The sequence below is a fragment of the Tarenaya hassleriana genome, unplaced genomic scaffold (assembly GCF_000463585.1).
Source record: "Tarenaya hassleriana unplaced genomic scaffold, ASM46358v1 Cleome6, whole genome shotgun sequence".
NCBI lineage: Eukaryota > Viridiplantae > Streptophyta > Magnoliopsida > Brassicales > Cleomaceae > Tarenaya > Tarenaya hassleriana.
The window spans coordinates 4472853-4499200 of NW_010968505.1; the positions used below are offsets into that span (position 1 = coordinate 4472853).

The 26348-nt window shown below is 37.1% G+C and overlaps 4 protein-coding genes and 1 long non-coding RNA gene across 6 annotated transcripts; 3 read left to right on the forward strand and 2 right to left on the reverse strand.

The window, feature by feature from the left end:
- The first annotated feature begins 9944 nt into the window (after positions 1–9944).
- Positions 9945–11826, forward strand: LOC104799535 (putative phytosulfokines 6). Its single transcript, XM_010522107.1, has 3 exons — positions 9945–10132; positions 10220–10293; positions 11393–11826. The coding sequence occupies exons 1-3, from the start codon at positions 10036–10038 to the stop codon at positions 11501–11503; spliced, it is 282 nt and encodes a 93-aa protein (XP_010520409.1). The 5' UTR covers positions 9945–10035; the 3' UTR covers positions 11504–11826.
- Positions 11827–14413: 2587 nt separating this feature from the next.
- On the forward strand, positions 14414–17849 carry LOC104799537 (probable 2-carboxy-D-arabinitol-1-phosphatase). Its single transcript, XM_010522108.1, has 9 exons — positions 14414–14825; positions 15322–15427; positions 15550–15766; positions 15873–15991; positions 16230–16328; positions 16555–16608; positions 16790–16888; positions 16963–17070; positions 17309–17849. Exons 1-9 carry the CDS (start codon positions 14455–14457, stop codon positions 17681–17683), a joined length of 1548 nt encoding a protein of 515 aa, XP_010520410.1. The 5' UTR covers positions 14414–14454; the 3' UTR covers positions 17684–17849.
- A 54-nt stretch (positions 17850–17903) lies between these two features.
- On the reverse strand, positions 17904–18774 carry LOC104799538 (stress-response A/B barrel domain-containing protein At5g22580-like). Its single transcript, XM_010522109.2, has 2 exons — positions 18528–18774; positions 17904–18410 (listed from the first exon to the last, which is right to left on the reverse strand). Exons 1-2 carry the CDS (start codon positions 18650–18652, stop codon positions 18209–18211), a joined length of 327 nt encoding a protein of 108 aa, XP_010520411.1. The 5' UTR covers positions 18653–18774; the 3' UTR covers positions 17904–18208.
- Positions 18775–20643: 1869 nt separating this feature from the next.
- On the forward strand, positions 20644–25314 carry LOC104799539 (peptidyl-prolyl cis-trans isomerase CYP71). Of its 2 annotated transcripts, XM_010522112.2 has the most exons (14): positions 20644–20822; positions 21253–21338; positions 21544–21632; positions 21953–22192; positions 22286–22407; positions 22615–22690; positions 22801–22908; positions 23000–23176; positions 23361–23578; positions 23750–23882; positions 24002–24225; positions 24618–24771; positions 24879–24998; positions 25091–25314. In XM_010522112.2, the coding sequence occupies exons 1-13, from the start codon at positions 20644–20646 to the stop codon at positions 24960–24962; spliced, it is 1890 nt and encodes a 629-aa protein (XP_010520414.1). In that variant the 3' UTR covers positions 24963–24998; positions 25091–25314. The 2 variants fall into 2 exon arrangements, with proteins under 2 accessions (XP_010520414.1, XP_019056376.1); XM_019200831.1 differs by lacking the exons at positions 20644–20822; positions 21253–21338 and having other exon boundaries at positions 21543–21632; positions 21945–22192; positions 24879–25314.
- Positions 25315–25778: 464 nt separating this feature from the next.
- LOC104799540 lies at positions 25779–26348 on the reverse strand. The gene is made up of 2 exons (XR_769590.2): positions 26257–26348; positions 25779–26005 (listed from the first exon to the last, which is right to left on the reverse strand). It is a non-coding gene; the product is annotated as an uncharacterized LOC104799540 (long non-coding RNA).

A 26348-nucleotide genomic window follows, 5' to 3' on the forward strand; every position in this document is an offset into this window, starting at 1 on the left:
TTAGGGCAATTTATGAGCAAGAGGGGTTTTAGAAGAGCCTGACCACTACGGCGTCGTTTAACGATGGAAGCAAAACCCTGTATAGACCAATGTACGTATATAATCAACCATATACATATATGATATATCATATATACATGAGTAAAATTAATTATTTTCCATTTTAAGATTTTTTGCACACAAGTAAAATTAATTACTTTCCATTTCAAGATTCCTGCAAAATTATTCCAATTACGGTTATCCTATTTTGATATGTTTAGATTACTCATACATTTACGAATTTCAAAATTGGAACATCATTTTTATTTTGTAATTGAAATAAATACCATCAAACGAGGGAAGAGAGGGGATTCCGTATGATCAAAAAATGGCTGGAAAATCTATATTCGAAATTTGCCCCATTATTTTTGTAAACTTTCAAAATTGACCCATTACTTGTTCTAACAACTACGAGCCCCATCTTCTGAGATTTTCACTGCAATAAATAATGCCATTAATAAAAAAAAAAAAACTTAGAAGACAATGTGTTGCTTCTGCAGATTCATATTTCCGGCAGAGCAAATGGCAGTCGGCACATTATGAACAATATTCTCCATATTCTATAATTCGCATTCACATTTGGTTAAATATAAAATTTATGGGGAGGGGCGAGGAATTTAAAAAAAAATGAAAAAAAAACTTAAGACAAACCAGACATCATCAGGAGTGCCCTGGAAAAAGAAAATAAATTGGAAGCTGTTTGGCAGCCGAGAAAATGAGGGAAAATCACTGCAGAAAATCAACAGAGATTTGTGTATGGCCCCTAGTTTCAAAAAATAGAAAAAAAAATGCTGATTCGGAAAACAAAAAACCCAGCCCTCAGAAGCGGCGTGCAGAAACAGAGGTACCACCGCTGTTTGGCTGCCGAGAAAACGAGAGAAAATTCTTCACCGAGAAAATGGCGATGGGGGAAGAAAGTAGAAAAAAATTTGGACCATTTCTCGATTTATGCGTGTCATCCTTGCGCAGGGGCCATGCTAATCTTCTCTGTATCGTTCCAATTTTATCAGATGTCCCCGAAGGGACAAACATTGACTTTCACTCTTTCTCTTAATAAACAAAATGATGATACTCTTTATCTTCGATGTGGGACTCTCTTGCGACACGTGGCCCAAAAAGATATTTTTTCCTTGTGAAGCGGACCCTTGAATAGGCCCAAACGTTCTACGAATACTCGAATCCATGGCATATTTAATTGTTATTGGGCTAAAGCCCAAACAATTCTTCGATAACTAATATATTTTATAGCATGTACAATAATTATAATCACCATTTTAATGTATATACTTAGATTAGATAACCGATATCATATGATTCATTTTTGTTATGGAGTTTTCAATTCAAAGGCCTGCATCCCGTATATATCTTTTTCATATTCACCATTTCCAAAATGCGTAATCATATTACCGTGTTTTCGAGTCGTATAATAATTATTCGTTCACCTTTTTTCCATGTAAAACAATTTGTGCTTTTGTCGTGTATTTGGACACAAGAGACAGAAGCGTTGGAGTTAGGGTTTATTTCCTCAAGGGCATATATTCCCTTCGGGTTTTGCATGCGTTTAGTTAATTGTCTAAAGGGCAAAGCACAAACACAGTGGATACCAAAGTGTATCCACTTCTATATATACATATATATATGATTTGATAATTTGTGTGTATATATATATATACAGTGACACGTGTGTTTATATGTACCACAGAATCGATCATTACTGGCATGGTGGATCCTGATGCATGTTTGACTACTATGCACGAAGGAAGAGACAAATCAGAGGGCGAATGGAAAGCTGTGCCAACTAGCCATAACTCACATACTTAACATACATATATATATATATATATATATATATGCATGCCGATGCCGCTGTGTATATCTTTTAAGTAATGGCACATCTAGAATATATTTTTTTTTATTGGTACACGATAAAAAACTATAAAAAAAAATTTGAACTGATGAAAACTGAACAAAACAGAATTAAATTAATCAAATATAAAAATAATTAAAATTTTAAATAAACGAACCAATTCGAGATCCTATATAAAAATTTATTTGTAATGCGACGTTGTATACTATAGTATCCAAAACGGAATAAAGCAGAGGTCTAATTGAGAGAATTAAAAATATATAAACGTTTAAATATTTATCGTGTATATATATATGGTTGTAGTTCCCAACAGCTGCACGTGAATTTCCTTGTTTGGAGTGTACATGTCCTTCTAATCCTAACTATAGGTTTGGTCAATTGTATAAATTGGAACCAATAGTTAGTTCCAAACCATAAGTTTAAATATCGTAGAAGAGATTTGTTTTTTTTTGAAATAGTTTGCACATTTAGAAATTGAAAAATTTTCTATATCGTTTAGAAATATAAGAGTTTATATATATATATATGTATATTAAAAATTGAGAGTCACATTTCCATTAGCTCAACCAATCGTATTTTTTTTTGGTATAATAGTTTTGACCAAAACAAAAATGAAAAAAAAAACAAAAACAATAAATCAAAGTTAATTTAAACAAATTAAATAATAACCTCTATACCATTTTTTGTTGGTGCATGTTCCAAAGGCAATGTCTCAAAGATATGGACCGATGAAAAGTCGCTAATAAACTTGAAATAAAGCCACCCTAACCAGACAAAATTTGTCCTCACCTTACCTTATAATATGCACACTCACACCTCCCAATATAATTTGTTTTTTTTTTCTCTCATAAAAAAATCTTACACTTTAAAATATTTATAAATAGAATAATCCTGTTTTTTTTTCAATGTTTTTCATCAATGGGCAAGGTTATAGAAATCCGATATGATCGATATAAAACCATATCATTTCATCGAGTTGGGAACGTATAGTGTTCGTCTAGCTGGATATTCAGTATTTTTTCATGTTTATTTATAAGTTAAAAATGATAATTAATGGGTCCATTACATTGTAGTGGAATATATAGTTTGATTTTATTTTTCACTAAAGCCTATATGTTTTTATGCATATTGTCAATGGAGACATGCGAAAAGCTCTAACCACCACGCTTTCCATATACGAGATTATCATATCACATGCATGCATTTGTTCTTCTCAACCATGCAGAGATATGTCATCATGTTTCCTTATTTATCTAAATTTAATTTGTAATATATATATATATATGTGTATATATATATGGGGAGAGTGGCAAAAGCACTAATTAAGGGACATATAGGTGGTGTTGCCACTTTCATAGGTTGCTTGCTTACATCTACATGTGTGTTGCAATTTCCTTCATCACGGGCTTTTCCATTTTTATATATATATATATATATATATATATATATATGTGTGTGTTGTTACGTGGCACATTCCTTTAATTAATGCTACTAAACACCTCCCCAACTTACCCCATGTTTCAAATATTTAAATAAATATATCGTTATGCTTTTATTTTATTTATCATTTTTGAGTAGATATGCTGTTTATTTTCGGTTTGACATTTCATTATCCGATACTCCCATACATCAAGTGTCTAGATTTTTTGTCTACTAAATTATTTCTTATAAGCAAAACTTCTAAACACTAGAACCAACTCATCCTAAAAAAAACACACAAAAATAATTTAAAAAAGTGTAATAGTTGGTGTCTCTTTTATTTTTATTTTTTTTTGTTAGATGAGTTTTCTAATTTATCCATATATGATATAAAACAAAAAGGATTCGAAGAATGTTTTTCTGTGTGTGTTACGCTTGATCACTAACCTCATATATACAACTCGATAGATCTAACAAACCCTAACAAGATCGATATCAAATCTCTCTGGAGTCTATCTATATCTCGTAACTAAATATATCACAATATATATATGTACACGTCATTACCCCCCCTCAAGTTGGTAAGTGCAAGTGTTGCACACCCAACTTGCCAAGAAACCACGCAAATTCCTTCTTCCCTAAAGCCTTAGTGAAGATATCAGCTAATTGTTCCCGTGTCGAGACGTGTTGCGTGGTAATGTTGCCATGATCGAGATGGTGACGTAGATAGTGACAATCCACCTCAATATGTTTCGTGCGTTCGTGATATACGTTGTTGCGGGCAATATGTAGAGCGGCTTGATTGTCACAAAACAACGACATCGGTGAAGAGTGATCCACACCAAAACTGGAGAGCAGACTTTTAATCCATAACAACTCACACGTAGCCACTCGCATAGCACGATACTCAGATTCAGCTGAGGATAAAGATGGTATAGACTGCTTTTTGGTTTTCCATGATACCGGCGATGATCCGAGTTGAATGAACCAGCCGCTAACGGATCTGCGTGTGATAGGGCAGCCGGCGTAGTCTGCATCACACCAGCCCTGCAACCGAAGTTCCGAGTCTGACCGAAAAAGAAGACCTTGGCCGGGATCATTTTTAAGGTAACGAACGACATGGATGGCGGCATCCCAATGGTCCAGGCGAGGAGCCTGCATGAATTGAGACAAGACATGAATCGAGTAACTCAATTCGGGTCGCGTGACCGTTAAGTAGATTAGACGCCCCACTAATCGGCGATAACGACTTGCATCATCGAACAGAGGACTCTGGGACAATGGCAGGCGATGATTTTGCTCCAAGGGAAAGGCCGCCGGTTTGCATGCCAAGAGACCAACTTCCGAAATAATGTCGAGAGCGTATTTTCGTTGACAAACGTGAATCCCCGAGGCATTGCGAGCTACCTCTAAACCCAGAAAATATTTTAGAGGACCCAGATCCTTCATGTGAAAACATGAACTCAGATAGTCTTTGAAAGCGTGTAAGGCAACGGGAGAGTTGCCGGAAATAATCAGGTCGTCCACATAAACCAGGACGCAAAGATGTACTTTGCCTTCTCGAAACACGAAGAGAGAGTGGTCAGATTGCGATTGGATGAAACCGTAAGTCTGTAATGCCGAACGCAGCTTCTCAAACCAGCAACGAGGAGCTTGACGGAGTCCATACAAAGACTTCCGAAGACGACAGACTGTGGCTGGATCATGAGACTCAAAACCTGGCGGAGGACGCATGAAAACCTCGTCCCGAAGATCGCCATGCAAGAACGCGTTGTGGACGTCCATCTGATGTATTTCCCATTTACGAGCAGAAGCAACGGCGAGAAATGTACGAACCGTGACCATCTTAGCCACCGGCGCAAAGGTTTCGCTGTAATCCAACTCATCGACTTGGCGATTGCCAAGGACAACTAACCGAGCTTTGTATCGTTCAATCGAGCCATCCGAACGATACTTAATGCGGAATATCCACTGACAGCCTATAGCCTTTTTGCCTGGGGGAAGCGGCTCGACTGTCCAAGTCTGATTTTTCACCAAGGCATCAATCTCAGTTTGCATGGCAGCTTTCCACCTGGGATCGGTAATAGCCTCTTTATACGATCTCGGTTCATGCCCTTCGGAAACAGCTGCTAAAAAGGCGCAATGGGAAGACGAAAATTTAGCACAGTTAACAAATTGTGATATAGGATACGGTGTACCTGAAGAGTGTCGAAGGTCGGATGAGCGAGGAGACGGACTCTTGATGCAAACAGTGTTCGTGACATAACCCTTAAGACGTGTGGAGGGATATTTAGCGCGTTTACCCCGACCTAGTTCAGTGTCATCAAGAATCACAGCTGTATCATTCTCGACAAGACAACCCCCATTGTTGGTGGAAGATGCAGCCGATGGACAAGAACCAAAATCGACATCGCGTACAGAATCAGCAGACACGAGGGTCTCATGCGGTTCGTTCGAGTGAGTAACCAGATGGCGAAGCGACGTCGAAGAAGAAGGGGGATCAAACTCATCCTCAACCATAACTGGCCAATTGTCAGGAGGAGGTGAAATAACGGAGGAGCTGATAACGGCATCAGGGCATGCGAAAGGAAATTGACTTTCACAAAAGATCACATCGCGGGACACAAAAAATTTCTTTTGGTCGAGATCATAGAGCCGCCAACCTTTCTTGCCGAAAGGGTAACCCACGAACACGCAACGGACACCACGAGGAGCAAATTTGTCTCCTTTGTGATCCTTATTATGAGCATAGCAAAGACAACCGACGACACGAAGATGAGCATAATCCGGTTTTCTTCCGTGGAGAACCTCGAACGGAGTACGTCCTGACAAAATCTTCGAGGGGGTCCGATTGATGAGGAATCCCGCAGCTAGAACACAATCTCCCCAAAATTCGATAGGAAATTGAGCTTGAAACATCAATGCACGAGCGACATTGAGTATATGTCTGTGCTTTCTTTCCGCTCGTCCATTTTGTTGTGGGGTATCAACGCAAGACGTCTCGTGCAAAATACCTTGAGAACGAAAATAATCACGGAGACAGACAAACTCCGTGCCATTATCGGTTCGAATGGTCTGAACTTTCTTTTGAAATTGTCGATCAGCCATTGCAACAAAATCGATGAGATAACGAGCAACTTGGCTCTTCTCGGTCAGAAGATACAGCCACACGCCACGCGAGAAGTCGTCGACAATCGTAAGGAAGTATTTGGCACCGCAAAAGGATGGAGTACGATACGGACCCCACAAATCGCAATGAATAAGCTGGAAAATGTCGCTCGTTTTATTAGAACTCAAAGTAAAAGACGTACGAGTCTGTTTGGCTCGAAGACAAATATCACAAGAAACATCGGAGAAAGCACTTGGAAGGCGACATAAATGACCGAAAGCCTGCTCCACTATCTTAGTCGATGGGTGTCCTAAACGCTTATGCCACACGTCGAAGGGAACCTTGTCACTTGAATGTACAGCAGCTGCGAAATCAACCCCGCGAAAATAGTAGAGTCCGTCCCTAAGCTCACCCGCACCAATCAACATCTTCGTAACCCGGTCCTGAATGAAACACAACTTGTTAGTAAATTGTACTAAAAAATCGCAGTCGGCCAACAGTTGAGATATGGAGATCAAGTTGACATGCAATCCGTCAACATAGAGGACGTCTGTCAGCTGTAAATGTGTCGACAAAGCGACAGTCCCAGATTTGATTGCTAACGAGTGATGTCCGTCGGGGAGAATCACATGAGACGGCGCCGACGCAGTTACACAGGTCAAGAGATCGAGCTGTCCGGTCATATGATGAGATGCACCTGTGTCGAGAATCCAAAAATCAGAAGAAGACATACCAGATGTTGTTTCGGTTGCGCCGATTTTCCCGGCATTGAGCAGGGAAACGAGAGTCTTCCACTGATCATCGCTCAGGCCACTTACAGGTGGTTTGTCGGAGTCATGGAGGGCCGAGGATGGAGCCTGGGAAACAACCTGGGTCGCATTTGCACGGGCTGTACCCCTGCCGCGAGAGCTCGATGGTGCGCCACGTCCCCGACCGGTGCGAGTGCGAGGACGATCTCCCCACCAATCCGGAAATCCCAAAATCTGGAAACAATTGTCGACCGAATGACCTGTGCGTTCACAGTTTGAGCATACAACAGACTTGTCCTTGACAGTCGGTGTCGAACGTGGTTTCGGTATGGCCTGAACCGAAAACGCAGAGACGTCAGACATGTCAGCAGGACGAGACACATGAACCTTCGATTCCTCGTCTTGCGTGACCACCATGTAGGCCTCTTCAACAGTAGGTAGAGGTTGTCGAGACAATAGATTCGAACGAACAACGGCGTATTTCACATCGTCCAAGCCAAGGAGAAACTCGTAAAGTCGGTCCTCTTGTCTCTGTTTTTCCAAGTCGGCGATGACGTTGCAGGTGCAACGACCACACTTGCAGGTTTGCAATGTCCGAATGCTCGCCAAGTCGTCCCAAATCTTTGTAAGCTTGCCAAAGTAACCCTCGACGGTTAATCCCTTTTGTCGGCAATTCGCCAATTCACCCCGAAGACGCAAAACACGAGCAGCACTAGACATCCCAAATCGACGTTTGAGATAGTCCCACAAGTCACTAGCAAATTCGCGATGAACAACATCGGAACGTAAACTCGGTTCAAGAGTATTCTTGATCCAAGACACGATCAATGAGTTGTTCGTTTCCCAATCTTCATAATCCGGAGAATCGAAATCAGGTTTCAGAATCCGCCCATCAACAAACCCGAACTTCTTTCTGGATATCAAGGCGTGTCGGATGTTGATGGACCATTCTTCGTAGTTGTGACCGCGCAACAAGGGCTGCGAAAGAACAAGTCCGGGGTTATCGCTGGGGCTCAGATCGAAAGGAGAAATAGTTCTCCTCGGAGCCGCAGAGGTCGCTGTTGTTGAAGCCGAAGACATCGTCGGTTCAACAAGGGTCGGTGGAATCGAAAAAACGGGATCGGAATGTTTCAAATATTTAAATAAATATATCGTTATGCTTTTATTTTATTTATCATTTTTGAGTAGATATGCTGTTTATTTTCGGTTTGACATTTCATTATCCGATACTCCCATACATCAAGTGTCTAGATTTTTTTGCTCAGATCGAAAGGAGAAATAGTTCTCCTCGGAGCCGCAGAGGTCGCTGTTGTTGAAGCCGAAGACATCGTCGGTTCAACAAGGGTCGGTGGAATCGAAAAAACGGGAGCGGAAGACATGAAAACAACCACGAAATCAGAGTTTGTCGGGCTCTGATACCATGATATAAAACAAAAAGGATTCGAAGAATGTTTTTCTGTGTGTGTTACGCTTGATCACTAACCTCATATATACAACTCGATAGATCTAACAAACCCTAACAAGATCGATATCAAATCTCTCTGGAGTCTATCTATATCTCGTAACTAAATATATCACAATATATATATGTACACGTCATTAATATATAATACTTAAGAACAATTTAAAATTTTTTATATTTACACACACACATATATATATACACACACTTTAAGTTATTGCCCATTGTTAAATAAATAGTTGATGTGCGTTTGTTGTTGTAGGTAAATGAATACAAACTATAGTTTTGACTTTACAAGGAAATACATACAATACATGTAATTATGAGAAAGTTATAATAACTCACCCTACCTAGTTAATTCAACCGGTGAAATGAGGTGTAATTACTCATATGGCATACCTTCGATCCCGCAATTAGTGTGGAACTCGGTGTCATGAGTGTAAATAATGTAGCGATTGGTGGGTGATTAATTAGTGAGAGAAAAGTATAATTAAGAGTATATGATTATGTAATAAACAATGATGGAATCTCTCAGAGGAGAGAGAGAGAGAGAGATGGGGAACAGCTGTTGAACAATGTCCCAAAAGGTTGACTTGGGAAACTCTGTCAAAGAGACAACTCTTCCCCCTCCCATTGATTCTCTTGGACTTTCCTTGGACCACTCCCCCATCTTGGACTCATACAAATAAATTAACCGATTTCATTTTATTTATTTGTTTATTTATGATGCAACACATTTATAATTTATTAATATTTACAAGTTTTGACACCAATATCTGGTTTATATTTAGGTTTAAATTTTATTAAAAAAAAATACTTATCTTTTTAAAACCGGTGGCTTTAAATTACAGATTTAGATGTATTGGATTTTTTTTATATGACTGGATATTATTCGGTTGTAATCCCTAATAATATTTAGTAATATTCATGTGAATTCGTAGTTAATGTTTTTCCTATCAAGTATTAAAGTGGGCATTTTGACTAAGAATTTATTCAACATTATATAAAGTGGGCATTTTGACTAAGAATTTATTCAACATTATATATAGATAAATTCGTGTAGAAAAAATTAGCATACCATATCATATATATGTTTGATTGGAATGATGTTAAAAAAACCCAAATTTCAATTTGAAAAGGACATGTGCATAGCTTATTTATACATATATGTATAATACGATTATACAAAACCCTTATCACATAAAAAAAAATAAGCTTAAAAAAAATAAAACCAAAATACATTTGGCATCTTCGTGTATTTATATTCGGCCTTTTCCTCTTCCAACCTTCTCAACCTCCAAATATTTATTCTCTCTCTCCCCTTCTCTCTCTCTCTCTCTCTCTCTCTCTCTCTCTCTCTCTCTCTCTCTATGAAATCAGAGCCAAGAAGATGAAGCAAAGTTTCCTCCTCAAAGTGTGCGTTCTCTTCTTCATCTTCATCGTCTTCTCCTCAATTCTGTCGGCAAATCGAGAAGAACCCAAACAAGGTAATCATAACACATGATAAATGCGAAGATAATCATATAAGATTAAGTTTAATTATTTAATTAGGACCTTTCCTTAATCTTGATTAGGACAAGAGGAGGAGTCAACGCTGAATCTACCAACTTCCCAAGTTTCAGACACGCCAATGGAAGAAGACATAAACGTAAGCCTATCCAACTTATCTCTCTATATAACAAGGGGTTCGAAAGTTTAAATTATTCTAATTACTATGCATTTTTAGTAATTTATGCTTGATTTTTTGTTTGTGTGGAGAGTTTATACTTTACCATTTTGTTTTTAAAATATGAATCCGAGACTATTGTGTTGTTAACAATATATTATTGTTTATAGTTATTAATTTTTATTTACCTTCAATTATTTTAATCAATTATAATTTAAGCATTTCCACCATATTTTCCACTTTAAGAATTTTTTAACTCTTTCGTGAAATAGAAAGTGAAATTTATGCACAGTGTTCCGCATAGTTGAGGAAAAGTATATAACTACAAATTAAACATATAAATACATATAACTATATCCTACAAATCTAAGAAGTTTTAGAAAAAGTATATATGAATTTTGTATATTTTCCCCAATGGCCGAAGTTGGTGTGTGTGTTAATTTTCTGACCTCAGCTGATTTTGCCATATATATTAATTTTTACCTTTCTGCCAAAAATGTCACATGGAAAATTTTGGAAAAAGACACAAATTTGTGAGACATAGGATGTATTTATATATTTCATTTGATAATTTTCGGACAATAATGTGAAAATAATGACAAAATTTTTCCTTATTTAATTTTTTGTTTTCTCCCTTTGACCGTTCAATTTAAACTAAAACAAACTACCGTCTCTTTTGTTTATCTTTCAATAATCCATTGAATTAATACTGAAATAAAATTTGCACATATATATGTATGTATACATATATATTCAAAAATATATAGTAGGGGTTCAATAAATGTCAAATATATAAATTATAGCACTTTATTAGATGTGATATGATGAGGGCATCTTAGTTAGTGGCATAAGAATCCAGACACATGGCTGTAAACCTCATGATCGTGTATGGATTTTTACCATCAACACGCACATACACACACATATATAGGGAGGGAGAGAGCGTATCTAATGATATCAGCATTTAGATGATATTGATTTGATTTGATGAACTATACATGTAAGTTCTACTAAGTTTTATTAATCTTATTAGTTAATTTAAATAAATAATAATCTTGATGATATCATAAATATCCGACAGATATTGATGGGAATGGAAAACTGCGAAGAGGCTGACGAAGAATGCTTGAGGAGACGAATGATGACGGATGCTCATTTAGACTACATTTACACACAACAGCATAAGAATTGAGGCATGCATGCATGCACGCACGCACGCACACACGCATGGCCGACCATGCATAATTAACATAACATATACACATATGTATGTGCGTATATGTGAGACTTCTATATATATATATATATAAATATATGCATATGTATATGTTGGAGAAACTGAGGGTTTTCTCTCTAGTGGATTATGCTCTGTCACCCTTTCATTGTATTATTATGTATCATACGATCCATATATATATAACTAATCGAAATTGTTAGGTATATTTGCCTTTTTTATGTGCCATAGCTTTGATGTAATCATATAACATATCATGGGCATGCCATTACTATTGTACCTATAAAATGGACCGTTGCTGAGAAAATGATTAGTTTCAAATTGTACTTTATTTTTGGGTTATTGTGGTCTATTATATATATATATATATATATATATATATATGTGGGACAACTTGTTCTCTTCTCTTCATAGCTCTTTGGATTCTTTTTAATTTCTATTTCTCTGTGGTCTTTTTTAAAAAAATATATATATAATGTAGAATAAGTTCCACACAAATAAGCATAAATTATTTGAAACCAAGAATTTTCCACAAACAAACTAAAATTATTGAAATAACATTATATTGGAGTGGCTAGTTTTAAGATTATATTATGAAATATTTTCAAACCATATTATCCATAAAGTATCATAAATAAAATATTATTAAAATATCTTCTGCAAAATTGACGACCATCGCTTGATATTTTGTTTCCTTTTCTGCTAGTTTTGTTGTCACGTATTAGGTTTTCTTCCTAGTTAAACGATTGACAAATTAATATTTCTATTTATTTATGGTCTTTTTTAATTTTTACTTTGGTCGCTTTATTAAAAATAAAAAAAATATATAAAAATGAATAAATATATTCGCTAATTGCTAAAATTTTCAGGCACCATTGGCGGTAGTTGATCCCATCATACGGAGACCATTAATACGCTTTGTAGGGTGACAGTTAGAGAAGTTATATTCTCTGTGAATTTGGTTGCAGGTTTCTCGTTGACTAAAATGCAGAACATATACATACATACATATATATATATATAGCTTGCTTGCTCTCATCAATGGAAATATTAAATAATATGTTTGACCAACATAGATTTACTTACAGAAAATTGGAAACCATGGAAAATCATGAAACTAAATATTAGGAGAGTATATATTTTTTTGATTATTTTTAATATGATTAGTTTTGATAAGAAAAATAATATTTTAATCCATTTTTTTCTTTATCTATCCAATAAAAATAAAGAAGTGATTCTAATAATAAAAAAATGTCAAAGACTGAATTGACAAAACAAAGGGAAAAAATAGTGAAAGAGGGAAAAAAAATACGAAATATGCAAAATAAGAAAAGAGCTTGTAAAAAAAGCATAATAATAGAAAAAAGACATTATTTTGTAACGCTAATTAGGAAATAAAATCAATCCAAATTTTCAATTGGACACAACATAAAGTTAACTAAAAATGTTATTTCAACAGTAATTACAAAATTCTTTTTATTCAGTCGTAATGACCAAATATTTGACAAAATATAAATATATATCATAATGATAGTAACTGGGCTTTTAACTCCTGGGTATGGGCCTCATAACTGAGTTCATGTTTTCGTAGCAAGGAGCATGTGACTGCACGCCACGTGTCGTTAGAATCGGAACCAGCGTCCCACATCGAATTGAAGCAGTGTTATTATTTTGTTTATAAAACAGAAGAGCGAAGAACATGATTGTCCCTTCGGGGACATCCGATAAAATTGGAACGATACAGAGAAGATTAGCATGGCCCCTGCGCAAGGATGACACGCATAAATCGAGAAATGGTCCAAATTTTTTTTCTACTCTCTTCCCCCATCGCCATTTTCCCGGTGAAGTTTTCCATCGTTTTCTCGGCAGCCAAACAGCCTGTTATTGCCTCCTTTTTTCCTTCTTCTTCTTTTTTTTTTCCATTCTTCTATAACTGGAGATCTAAACGCCGGGACTCTTTTTCTCCCTCAAATTACCATAACTGGAGATCTCAACCATAATATTCTCAATCACTTTGATTTCCCAGAAAATTTTTCTGCAGAATTTTCCGTAGGTTTCTCGGCTGCCAAGAGCCAAGCCCCATTGAAGCTCCAGTTTTTATCCTCGAATTCTCGGACCATAGGAAGTTAAATTATAATTTCAGTAATATTAAAATACCTTTCAGTATTCTTCTTCTTCTTCTGCAATTAGTATTACCTTTCAGTATCCCCCAGGAATGGCAAGCATGGAGAGGAAGAACAACGTAGTTTGGGCTTTGATGCCATTATAATGGGCCTAAGAAATGGGCCTTATAAAAGGGCTTTTACAACCATAACTACGTTTGTTAACAAATAGACAAGATGACATCTATAGCCTCGATGACGTGTAACAAATAGCCAAGGTGAAGTTGACGTCGGACCCTCTACTCCAAAAAAAAATTTAAAAAAAAAAGAGAAGATTTTTTTTTTAATGAAAACTAATATTCATTTCAATTTTTTGTTGTTTTCTTTATTCTTATATTTTGGATTTTTAAAAATTATATAATTATATGTTATCCGATTCGATTTTATTTTAACCGGACCAAAATACCGAAATGATCATCCTGTTTTAAAATATATTTTCTATTATATCGAGTTGTTACTTATTACTAGATTGGATACGGAGATTTTGGTTATCCAACCTCGAGTTCAAATCTCTAGCAAGTGTCTCAAAATTATGGATCCAAATTTCAAGATCGGATCTCAATTTTCAAATTGGAAATCCGATTTCGATATTTATTTTATTTGTCTAATCCTACTTTATTTTTTCTTCTTTTGGATTTTCAAAAAAAAATAATATGGGGAGAATTTCATAATAAAATCGAGATTTAGCGCGAAGGACGAAATAAAAGGAATGTTCAAAAAAATTGGAAAAAAAAAAAAATCCAAAAAATGATCTCTCTGCCACACACCGCGGTTTTCCCCAACGGGCTTCTCCTCCACAGAACCACCTGTCGGAACCCCAGTCGCCGTCTTCGGATCCGATCATCGTCGAGCGTACAGGAACGAGGTGCTGACAAGGCGGCGGATTCGGCGGAGGAAGGGACGGGGCTGAAGCCGGAGCTTTATGCTTCGGCTCCGCTTCCGCCGGTGCGGGCGGCGAAGCGGGTGGTGCTTGTGAGGCATGGGCAGAGCACGTGGAACGCGGAAGGTAGGATCCAAGGAAGTTCGGATTTCTCTGTACTGACGAAGAAAGGCGAGGCTCAGGCCGACACTTCTCGCCAGATGCTCGTCGATGACTCCTTCGACGTCTGCTTCTCCAGGTCCTGTCTTTTACTTTTTCGGAAGTGATTCTGACTTCCGAATTGAATTCTTGACTTGTGTTTGTTGTAATTGTTGGGATTTGGATTTGAGACCTGAACTGAAGCTGGGTTTTGTATCGTTGCTCGGAAGTTCACATTGATGGTCTTTTTGGTAATAGATTAATTGTATTGATTGGTTGGTGGAGGAAATAGCACTCAAAGGGTGCTCATGTTCTTGTCTGTTTGATATAAGTGGAGAATGGAGAGAATGAGGTGCTTGAATGGCGAGAAAATATTGTGGGTTGAGTGAGACAGGGAAATTGATTTGTTGATATGATGATTCAATTTGATTGTTGACGAGTAGGTCAAGCCGTTTTGTCAAAATGATTGTTTCTTCTTTTGCAATGGGTTACCTGTTTCCAGATTCTAGGCCTATGACGACGGAGGCTTTCGGAGATAAAGCCTTGTAAATAAGCTGCATTTATGCGTTATTGATGAGGTGGGTTTGTGATTTCAGCCCCCTGAAGAGATCGAAGAAAACAGCTGATATCATATGGGGTAATAGAGGGAATGAGATGATCACGGAATTTGATCTCAGAGAGATCGATCTATACTCATTTCAAGTAAGTTTTAGTGTAGTGGTTACATCAATATTCTTGATTCCTAGAGCTTATATGTCAATGAGATAAACAGATTGGCACTTTTCGTCCTCTCTAACTCTTGCTGTAGTGTGATTGTTATACAGGGTCTTCTCAAGAACGAAGGGAAAGCAAAGTTTGGTCCAGCTTATAGGCAATGGCAAGTAGACCCGGCAAACTTCAATATCGATGGACACTACCCAGTGAGGGAGTTGTGGTCCCGTGGTAGAAGCTGCTGGGACAAGATTCTTGCCCATGAAAGCAAATCTATTCTCGTTGTTGCTCATAATGCTGTTAATCAGGCTCTTGTAGCAACAGCAATTGGTACTTCTCCGCTTTTTCAGGATCTTGTGTTGTACCAAGAGACTGCCAACTCAAACTATCATTTCTTTGTCATAATCTTCTTGTGCTGTCTTTGGTTGGAAGACAGGTTTGGGAACAGAGTACTTCAGGGTTTTGTTGCAAAGCAATTGCGGAGTAAGTGTGCTCGATTTCACGCCAAGAGCTGATGGTGGATCGCCTCACATATGTCTTAATCGCTTAAATCAGGTAAAATGTGAAAGCAAAACTACTTGACATGTGTACCTCTGGCATTTCTTTCCTTAAACATGTCAGATTTTAGATAGAATTGAAGTGATTTTGCACGATCATTTCTCTCTGTGAACCTTTTGAGCCGGGTGTAACGGAAATGATGCACCTTTATACGGTTAAAACGTTCTGTATGTCATGGACGATGATGTTGTCTATTCTCAAAACTACACTGACTTTCTTGGTAGTACACATGCAGACACCCAATTCTCCTGTAGCCTCTGGAAGTTCTGGTGGCCGCAAAACATGTAAACGTATCGTACTTGTCTGCCATGGAGCTACACAAGGAGATAACGAGGTATAGAGTGAATGATTTTATCTAGATTTCATACTTCATTTTACGTGTAGGAATAAGTATCTGTCTTGACAAAGAATGTTTGGATCGGAAGGTTGTTCTCTTTATTTACACAACCTTTTCCGCATCTAGATTAGCTCTTATCGAATATCATTCATCTTCTACATTATTTCAGTTTTCCATTCTTAAATTTCTGCTTTTGCTGAGGAAGCAGCATCCTTAATTGCAGGCTGTCTTTCCCAATTTTGATGATCAGCCGATGAACATGCTTGGAGCTATACAGGTAGATATATAACTTATGCAGGATTGTATTTGTGTGATAGTTATATGGTGGTTTCCTTAGGTTCTCTTTCGAAGAATACCTAGTGACAAATCCCATTTCTTTGGTTTTAAGCCCATTTATGTTCTTGGTATAGTTTTAATCTTCTTTTCAAAACTCACATTTCCTTCATGGAAACATGCAGTCACAGAAAACTGCAGAGCTTCTTCTTGATTTGAAAGTGAGCTCCATTGTTAGCAGCCCTAAAAGCGCTTCCATTGAGACTGCTGGAGTAATATCCCGAGTAAGTTATTAACATGTAGCTTCACACCGAACCTTAATGCCCCCATCTCGTTCTTAGCATGATTTGATTGGTAGGTGCAAGAAGCTGCAGATTGCTTGGGTGCGGATTGTGTGCCTCGCTATGTGGAGATGAAGCAAATGAATGACCTTGATGTTGAAGGTGCCTTCCACAAATCCACCAAGGCAAGTTATCTCCAGATTCATATTTTCTTTGTTAGGGTTTACAACTGAAACATTAAAAAAATAAACTTTAGGAACTCGTTTCCCTCATCCCAGACTAGATTTAACATCGAAGTTCGAAGATTAAACTACCATTTCCAGGCTTTCCATCATCGTACATCCCCTCCAAATGTCATGACATAATATCCCTCAAAATCAAGTTCATTTTATTATGTCATCTGCTTGTTATTATGCCTTACAGAGTGAAGCCTCAGACCCGTCTCTCCTGTCCGGTTGGCTGAGTGAGTTAGATGATGAAACAGCTTCAGCTCTGTGGAACCAATCGGGGAAAGCGTGGGAATCACTCCTGGCTGAGCTATCGGATGAATCCGAGCCAGAAAAGGTAGTGGTCGTGGTGGCTAACCCATCAGTTCACATATCTCTCATAGCGCAATGCCTGAATCTCACCAAGGAGTGGCTCGGTTCATTCCATCTCGACGAGGGGAGCATAAGCGTTGTCGATTTCCCGGATGGCCCGGGCGGAAGAGGAGTCATCCGGTGCATAAACTACACGGCTCATCTTGGAAGATGGTCGATACCTATCACAAGGCCCACTGCTGGTGAAGAAGAGTTTTAGAAATCATCAGAATTGGAAACATCACACTACCTTTGTGTATCCAATCTAAGTGGGTGTTTGGGGATTGGAGTGTAATATACAGAATCTGAACGAGATTTCAGTTGCATCTGAATCACTGAGTTCGTGTGGTGAAACTCGAGTTATATATACACACACGCGCGATTAATTTGGTAGAATTTGTATACTAATTTTAATATAAACGATCGCCGAGGTAAAAAAAAAGATAAATCTACCGTAGATTTTCATTTAACTAAAGAGGGTACACATTCATACAAGTAATCAATGAGCCCCAAACGGTCAAACCACAAAAACACTTCTTTTACATTTTCACTGCTAATCAAATAACCACAACCACACCCCAAACTAAACCGGTTCTTGTTATAATTGGGAAACCAAACCATACCGAACCGGTTACATAAACCCAGCAAACTCCAAACTCTAATTAAGTAGGTCATGATGTATAGCGTGTGCTCAATACATATATAGAAAGAGACATATATATGATGTGTTTGATGATGACGATGATCAGGATGATGATGGCTTCACCATGACAACGGGGAAATCCAGGAGGACGATCTTATCAATGGCTGCAGTAAAGGCGGCGGAGAAGTCGACATGAAGAGGGTGGCTTGTGAAGGAAACGTAGGCTTCTTTGTTCTCAAAGGTCATTGAGAACGCATGAGTGAAACCTTGTCTCAGCATCTCATGGCTCTCTATGTCTTCTCCCCTATATAATATATATATATATATATATCATTAAATCTCATTAGATTACAGCCTTATTTATAATGGGCATGAATCATTATGCAAAAAAAAAAAAATATAAACAAAAAAAATTGCATACCATTCAAAAGATTTGACATCATCAATTTCAGAAACAAGCTTCTCTAAGCCCTTCAAGATCTCATCCACCCTAGCTTCTTCCTTGAACTTCACAACCACCAAATGCTTAAACCCTAAAGTCGCCATTTCTATAACCTTCACAATCTACACATATACATATATATATATATATATATTGGAAAACCCAACAACATTGTATGTCATTTTATAATGGTGGAAGTGAATATCTGTGTGAACGGTGCTTTTTTTTTCTTCGTATGTGGATGCTAATTTTCAATGTCCAACCTGTCTATATTCTGACATATACCCATATGACTAAATATATTTGAATATTTGCTTTTGTTTTTTTCCATTTGTTTCAAAATGGACCGTCTTCATTATAACTTATTGCAACATCAAACAAAACCCTAAAAAAAATTAGTTATTAACGGTATTCAAACACACATATATCGCCATAGATAAGTCAGAAACAAATACAAGCTGACAAAGATATATTTTTTTAATTTTATTATCAAATCAAATATTCAAAATTTTAGTATTATATATAATATATTATTATTCATTAAAGACAAGTGCTCTATATCATATCAAACTATTAATTATTATATAAGTTACTTCTAAATCAATTGAATCACTATTCAATACAATTTAATTATTATATAATTCGATTCATAATTAATGTCCGTGTAAAGATAATGGTTGTCCCCACTCTTGTCCTTAAGAGACCATACATTTGTATACACCTACGATGAGATTCATTGGATATTACATAACATTTGAATAAAAACTGTTTTGACATTGTGCGTTACATTCTCGTAAAATACACCCAATAGATTTTCATGCTATTTTCGATTCGTTTCAAAATTTTATTCGATTCGGTTCAGAATTGGTTTAATTAAAAAATATTTTATTTTAATTTTAAATTTAAAATAAATATTTATTTTGAAATTTTTTTATACCCAATTTACATTTTCAATTAATTTAATTTGAAAAAAAAATAGTTAGACTCCACGTATAACTTTTAAACGTTGAAAGAGAAATAAAGTTGGCAACTTTGTTAAATTAATAGACAAGATGTGAAAGGCATGAAAAACACAAATGAAAAAGGAAAAACATGGTGCATGGCTTTGTGTCAGCTCAGTATCTTTTTCTGCACCCTTTTTTTTAAAATAAAGTTTTAATTGCACCATGCCATTTTTATTATATGCTTTTTATATCACATGAAGTTGGGACCCATTTTCTCCACAATTTGTTAAATCCTTTATAAACAAACCCGTACCCTGTCTTTTCTTTCAATTTTGCCACTATCATAAAAATTTATCATCGAAAACACTGTTAATATAATTTAAAAAAAAAGATGATATATATTAATATCAATAATACTAATTCTATTTGAATTCATTTTGAAAATCCAAAATAAAATTTATGATACTGAAAACACACAACGTGATTAATGCAACGACATCAAGCAACATGTTGTCTAAACATCAGAGATATCATTTTCAAATTTTGTTTTCGACGTGTTATAAAACCATGTTTATGGAAAAAATATATCATTTAAAATTAAATGTTGTTGTGTAATTTAGATGATAAACAAGTCGATGACTTCTTTAGGTATTTATTCTATATTCATGACTTTGTTTCGACATAGAGATAAATAAATAAAATATTTTCTTTTGATTATTATCTTGGTCTGTTTTTATAGATTTTGTAAAATTTTCTTTGTATTCTCTCTTTTACGGTTTATTTTTCGCTTTCAAATTTAAAAAAGGAAAATTCGGTATTATAATGCTTTCTCCTTTCTTTCCTAATTTGCAAAATTAAAATTTATAAATTGAATTGACCACCAGATTCCTCCAATTTCTCAGTGGAAACACATGGGACCCAAAAAAAACACGTGGGGAATGGGCAAAGCCCAAATGTTACAATTGAGTCATAATAATTGGGCCTAAAATTTAATGTGGGCCTTAGACTTTTAAATGGGTCAAGATATTATGTTGGGTCTAAAAAAAATATGACCGTTCGGACAAATCTCTCTCAGAAGTTGGAGTGTGTGTTCATCTAAGCTCTTCTCACGCGAAATCTTGGGGGGTTAGAGATTTGGAGTGTAGAAGAAAATGATGGAGGATTCGGAGAACGGAAGTGCGAGTCCGACGAAGGAACTGGCGGCGCCTCCGCCGCCGGAGGGAGAGGAGGTGGAGCCGATGGTCGGACCTGGACCTGCCCCGCGCGCGAAGCGCAAGCGTCCGCTTCAGTTCGAGCAGGCTTACCTTGATTCGCTTCCGTCTGCTAACATGTAAGTGTGTCTATACGCGTATACATGTGTTATTGTTAGGGTTATTTACTTCTGTTCGTCATCTTCCATTTGGCTGTAAGAGGTTTAGGGTTTTGGTGCTTTAGGGTTCTTCGTGTTCTGGATCATTTACCAACGTGTGGTGTCATGTTAATCTAGGAGGAAAAGCTTGCGTTTTTGGTTGAATGGTTCGTACTAGGATTTTAGCCAGAGACCCGTAGTTTTGACCTTTGAGACTTGCGCTACTGCCATTAAACCAAATTTCATGTGAGTTTAGGTTTAGTATTAATGTACTTTGGCGTGAATTTACATCTGGAGTTAGCATAATGCTTACAAAGGTTCATCTGAGATTACGATCTTGAATTTCGAAAATTCAATGTCGTTGAGGTTTAATATTTATGTGAGTAGAAGAATTCTTCTGTTCTATTCACAGGTATGAGAAAAGTTACATGCATCGGGATGTAGTTACACATGTTGCTGTTTCAGCAGCAGATTTCTTCATAAGTGGGAGCATGGATGGTAAATTTTCAGATTTCTCGTTGTCCCCCTTTTTGCTCTTTTGTCTATTCCCTCTTGCTTATCCAATTTCTGACTTCATTCTGGTGATCTACTGGATAAAGGGAGAGAAGTGACATACTCCTCACCTCCCATGATTTGTGCCATAGAATTTCTGTGGAATTTTGTACATTTTCCCCATATTACTAATTTCTCTTCCTTTAACTAGGGCACTTGAAATTTTGGAAGAAAAAGGGTGTTGGTATTGAGTTTGCAAAGCATTTCCGGTCTCATCTTGGTCCAATTGAAGGTCTAGCGGTGAGTGTTAGCTTTTTTTTTCCCCTTAAAGTTTTCAATGCGAATTCTCCCTTTTGATATGTTTTAAGATGCCATTGGCTTCCTCAAGTGAAACTATTGAGTACCATTGGTATGCTCAAAAGCTGAGAGAATTTTTTTCAAGTGATTCACACCCAGTAAGCTATTTGGTCGTAAAGGAAAGAATTGCATTCGATTATAAGTATAATAACACATGTGAATAAGTATATTCCAGCCTGGATGTATTTATCCATAATAGTAGTTTCCTTTTTTGTGCTAGTTTTTAGTTCTGTTATCAACCATGACATGTTTCAGCAATGCAGGTGAGCTCTGATGGTTTACTGTGCTGTACTATCTCGAGTGATCGTGCTGTTAAAATATATGATGTTGTCAACTATGACATGATGGCCATGATCCGTCTGCCATATATTCCGGGTGCTGTTGAGTGGGTCTACAAACAAGGGGATGTCAAAGCTAAACTTGCTGTCAGTGACCGAAACTCAGCAGTTGTGCATATTTATGATGCCCGATCTGGTTCAAACGATCCCATCGCTTCAAGAGAGGTCCCTTCATATCTATATTTCTTTTTTATCTGTTAGTAGACTCCTCTTCTTCGCAAATGAATAGATTTTCCTTTAATCTTCTTCTATATTCAGGTACACTTGGAGCCAATTAAGGTTATGAAGTACAATCCTGTTTTCAACACGGTGATCTCTGCTGACACAAAGGGAATCATTGAGTACTGGAGTCCAGTTACATTGCAGTTTCCCGAGAGCGAGTATGCTTTTTTTTTTTCTGCCTAGAACCTCTGAGCATTGTAAAATTACCTCCTTGCACATTTCACATCGACCAGAGTGTAGTCTTGAATTATTTTGCAAGGACATGTGAGAAACACTGGAGATGGTAGTTTTCCTGTCTCTATGAGAGAGAAAAATGTTCAAATCCTGTATTAATGAGTAATGCCCTCACTTTGGTGTTATTGCAGGGTGAATTTCAAGCTGAAAAGTGACACAAATCTCTTTGAGATTTTGAAGTGTAAAACAACTGTCTCAGCTATTGAGGTACATACATGGCGCCCAGCATCATTATTTTGTGTCAAGTTTCACTGTGATTCTCAGTTAGATACCTCAGCATCTAATATCATTTTTTAATGTTTTGTAATTCCTTCCAGGTGAGCCCAGATGGTAGGCAATTTTCTGTTACGTCTCCTGATCGTAGGATTCGGGTGTTCTGGTTCAGAACAGGTAAACTGAGGCGGGTTTATGATGAGTCACTTGAGGTAATATCACATGTCTTATTTGCTCTCTATCCTTGTATGATCTTTCCACATGACTCTTTTCTGATAAATCATATCCCTTTGCAATTATTAGGTGTCTCAAGATCTGCAAAGAAGTGATGCTCCAATGTACAGACTTGATGCTATTGATTTCGGGAGAAGAATGGCTGTTGAGAAGGAGATTGAGAAAACCGAGACTGCTCCTCAACCAAATGCAGTTTTTGATGAAAGTTCTAATTTCCTCATATATGCAACACTCATTGGCATTAAAGTAAGTGATCCATTTTTTTTCTAGAAATAACATAAGCTAGCCCATCATATTAGTCATTATAATTATCCTGTCTCATCTATCCTCTTCCTTGTGATTGTTGTCATTCTTTTTTCTCATAATTTAAATCAAAGAAATGATGGAACATGAATGATACATTTTCCCTGTTTATTTTTTTGTTGTTTAGGTAATAAATCTGCACACCAACACAGTTGCGAGGATTCTTGGAAAGGTGGAGAGCAATGACAGATTTCTGGGGATTGCATTATATCGAGGTGATCAAAGCAGCAAGAAAGTCAGAAAGATTCCTGCAGTTGCAGCAAATGTAAATGAAAGCAAGGAGCCTTTGACTGATCCGACTCTCTTATGCTGTGCCTTCAAGAAGCACAGGATCTATTTATTCAGGTACGCATTGCACTAAAATTTCTCACATTTGTACTATGTCCTGAAATTGATATGCGTTTGCATGACCGTAGATTATATAGTGTAAAAGGAGGCAAAGCTTTTTTGCTTTCTGCTATGCTACTGAACTTCTTCCATCTATGGAATGGCTTTGTTTCCTTTGATGTTATGCAGTCGAAGAGAGCCGGAGGAGCCTGAAGATGCAACCAAGGGAAGAGACGTGTTCAATGAGAAGCCTCCAGCAGATGAACTTATGGCTGTCTCAGACATTGGAAAAACTGCCACGACATCTCTTCCAGACAATGTGGTATGGCCTTTGTTATTGTTGTCATGGATAACTCTCCATGTCTGCAAGTCTTTTTGAATAATTTCACGATCTTTTATATGTGGTTTTAACTGTTTCCTGAACTTCCTTTGCACTTCTAGATTTTGCATACTACGATGGGTGACGTTCACATGAAGCTTTACCCAGAAGAATGCCCGAAAACGGTGGAGAACTTCACAACGCACTGCCGGAACGGCTATTACGATAACCTGATTTTCCACCGTGTTATAAGGGGGTTCATGATACAAACTGGAGACCCTCTTGGGGATGGAACTGGAGGACAGTCTATCTGGGGAAGGGAATTCGAGGATGAGTTTCACAAAAGGTACTCATTTCGATAACTTACGACCACGATGAATCATGAATCTGGCATAGAATGCACTTATCCGATTCACATCACATTTGTTTCTATCCATGTCATCTTTGATAGAGTGTTGTATTTGTAGAGAACTTTTGGTAGTATCTCTTCTTGTTGAGATCCGCTCACCAATGACAACCATGATGCTTTTCACTATTGGTGCCATCGGAAAGAGTTATCTGTTTTGCATCATAGAGCCTTTAGTCATATCTTTACCTCGAAAAGGGCGGGGTTGATTTTCTTTCGTTCCCCGGAAATCTTGTCTGCCTTTGTAATCAGATAATCACTTTCCAATTTGTTCTAATGGATTGCCCAGAAAACTGAATGGCACTGACAGATAGTTTCTTCTTGTCATGCAGTCTAAGGCACGACAGGCCTTTCACACTATCAATGGCAAATGCTGGCCCGAACACAAATGGCTCTCAGTTCTTCATCACAACAGTTGCTACACCGTGGCTAGACAATAAGCACACAGTTTTCGGAAGAGTAGTAAAGGGGATGGATGTTGTACAGGTAAACGACTTTCCGAACACAACATTCTTTTCGGTATTCTCTCTCTCTCTCTCTCTTGGTATATGGTGGAGAATAACCGAGGCTATGAGCCACCGGAAAATTGGCAGGGTATAGAGAAAGTGAAGACAGATAAGAACGACAAGCCATACCAGGACGTGAAAATCCTCAACGTCACCGTTCCTAAATCATAGGCACATACATTGGGAGCAGCCAACCCGACAAGATGGGTAAGAATGTTACTTTGAACATGAGTTGTGATAAGGTTTTGCCCAGAGAACGATCCATCGAAATAGATATATCTTCGAATTCATGATGGCAGAGAGGAGACGAGAGGACGAGTGATTGAATGAATTACTCTCATCACCCAATATTCTCCGTTGCTTGCCTCTTCTTTCAATCCTTGTGTTTTCTCTTTTAATGCCTTCAAGAAGGACTTGGCTAGTTTCTGTTGTCCTTTCAGCATATTTTGCGGTATTTATACACATATAATACCCATATTTTAATATTCGTTACTTTATAGGAATAAACGGTACACTTTTTTCACTTGAATGATTCTGCATTTAGTTATGAAATTATATCCTTTTGGGAAAATTACAAAGCTTTTACTTGTTAAACAATACTCGTTAAGGTTCGAACGATTCGCAGATAGTGCGAAACAACCTTATCAGTGTTTTTCGAATTACAATTTAATTATTTTAATTATATCAGGATGAAACCTATAAAAACAATAAATTTACGTGACACATTAATTTTAAAATTTTTCATTTAATAAATTTATTTTTAAATTGATAAAATATGTTGTTACAATTTTCAAACTTTTTCATTAATTTGTAATAAAAAAAATTTCGTTCCATCATTTTACAAGTTTATTTTTTTTTAGATTTTCCATAATAAAAATCATATCAATTTTTTTTTATTTAGATGCATTGATATACACTAATCCCACATTCACCAATGTAACTAAAAGCTACGCGCTTCATGATACAAAAACCCAAAACAAAGCAGAAGGCCAGAAGCCTCTAAAGACGCATTAGAAATCAATCTGAAATGGCCATATATGTCATTGATTCATAAGCAAAATCCAATAATCAATGGAAACAAAATCCATATATGTCATTGTTCTTGCTTCATACCTAATTTCATAACTGTGATGAAAAAGAGACAAAGAATTCATACGGATATTGGTGATTCCCCGGCTGCAAAAACCTTAGTCGAAGAGACTGAAACCCATGTCCTGCATCAAAGCAAGCAATATAGCCCAAGTGAGGAGCGAACGTCCAGAAACTAGGAAGAAAATCTGGAATTCGGTGTCAATAACCAAAACCAGAACAAAACCAACACCAAGAACAGAGCAAAAGTAAAAGCCAAATGTGAAATAACTCAAAATGGGCACAGCAGAGACGGCAGAAACAGGCAAAATCCGCATTTGCAATATATGTTTTCGAGTATATGTAAGGTGAATTCCCACGAGTAAGATAGGCTTACATCATCAGATTCCTCTTTCTCTTCCTTCTTCTCTTCTTTCTTCTCCTCGGCTTCAGGAGCAGAAGCGCCACCAGCACCACTGGCAGGGGCGG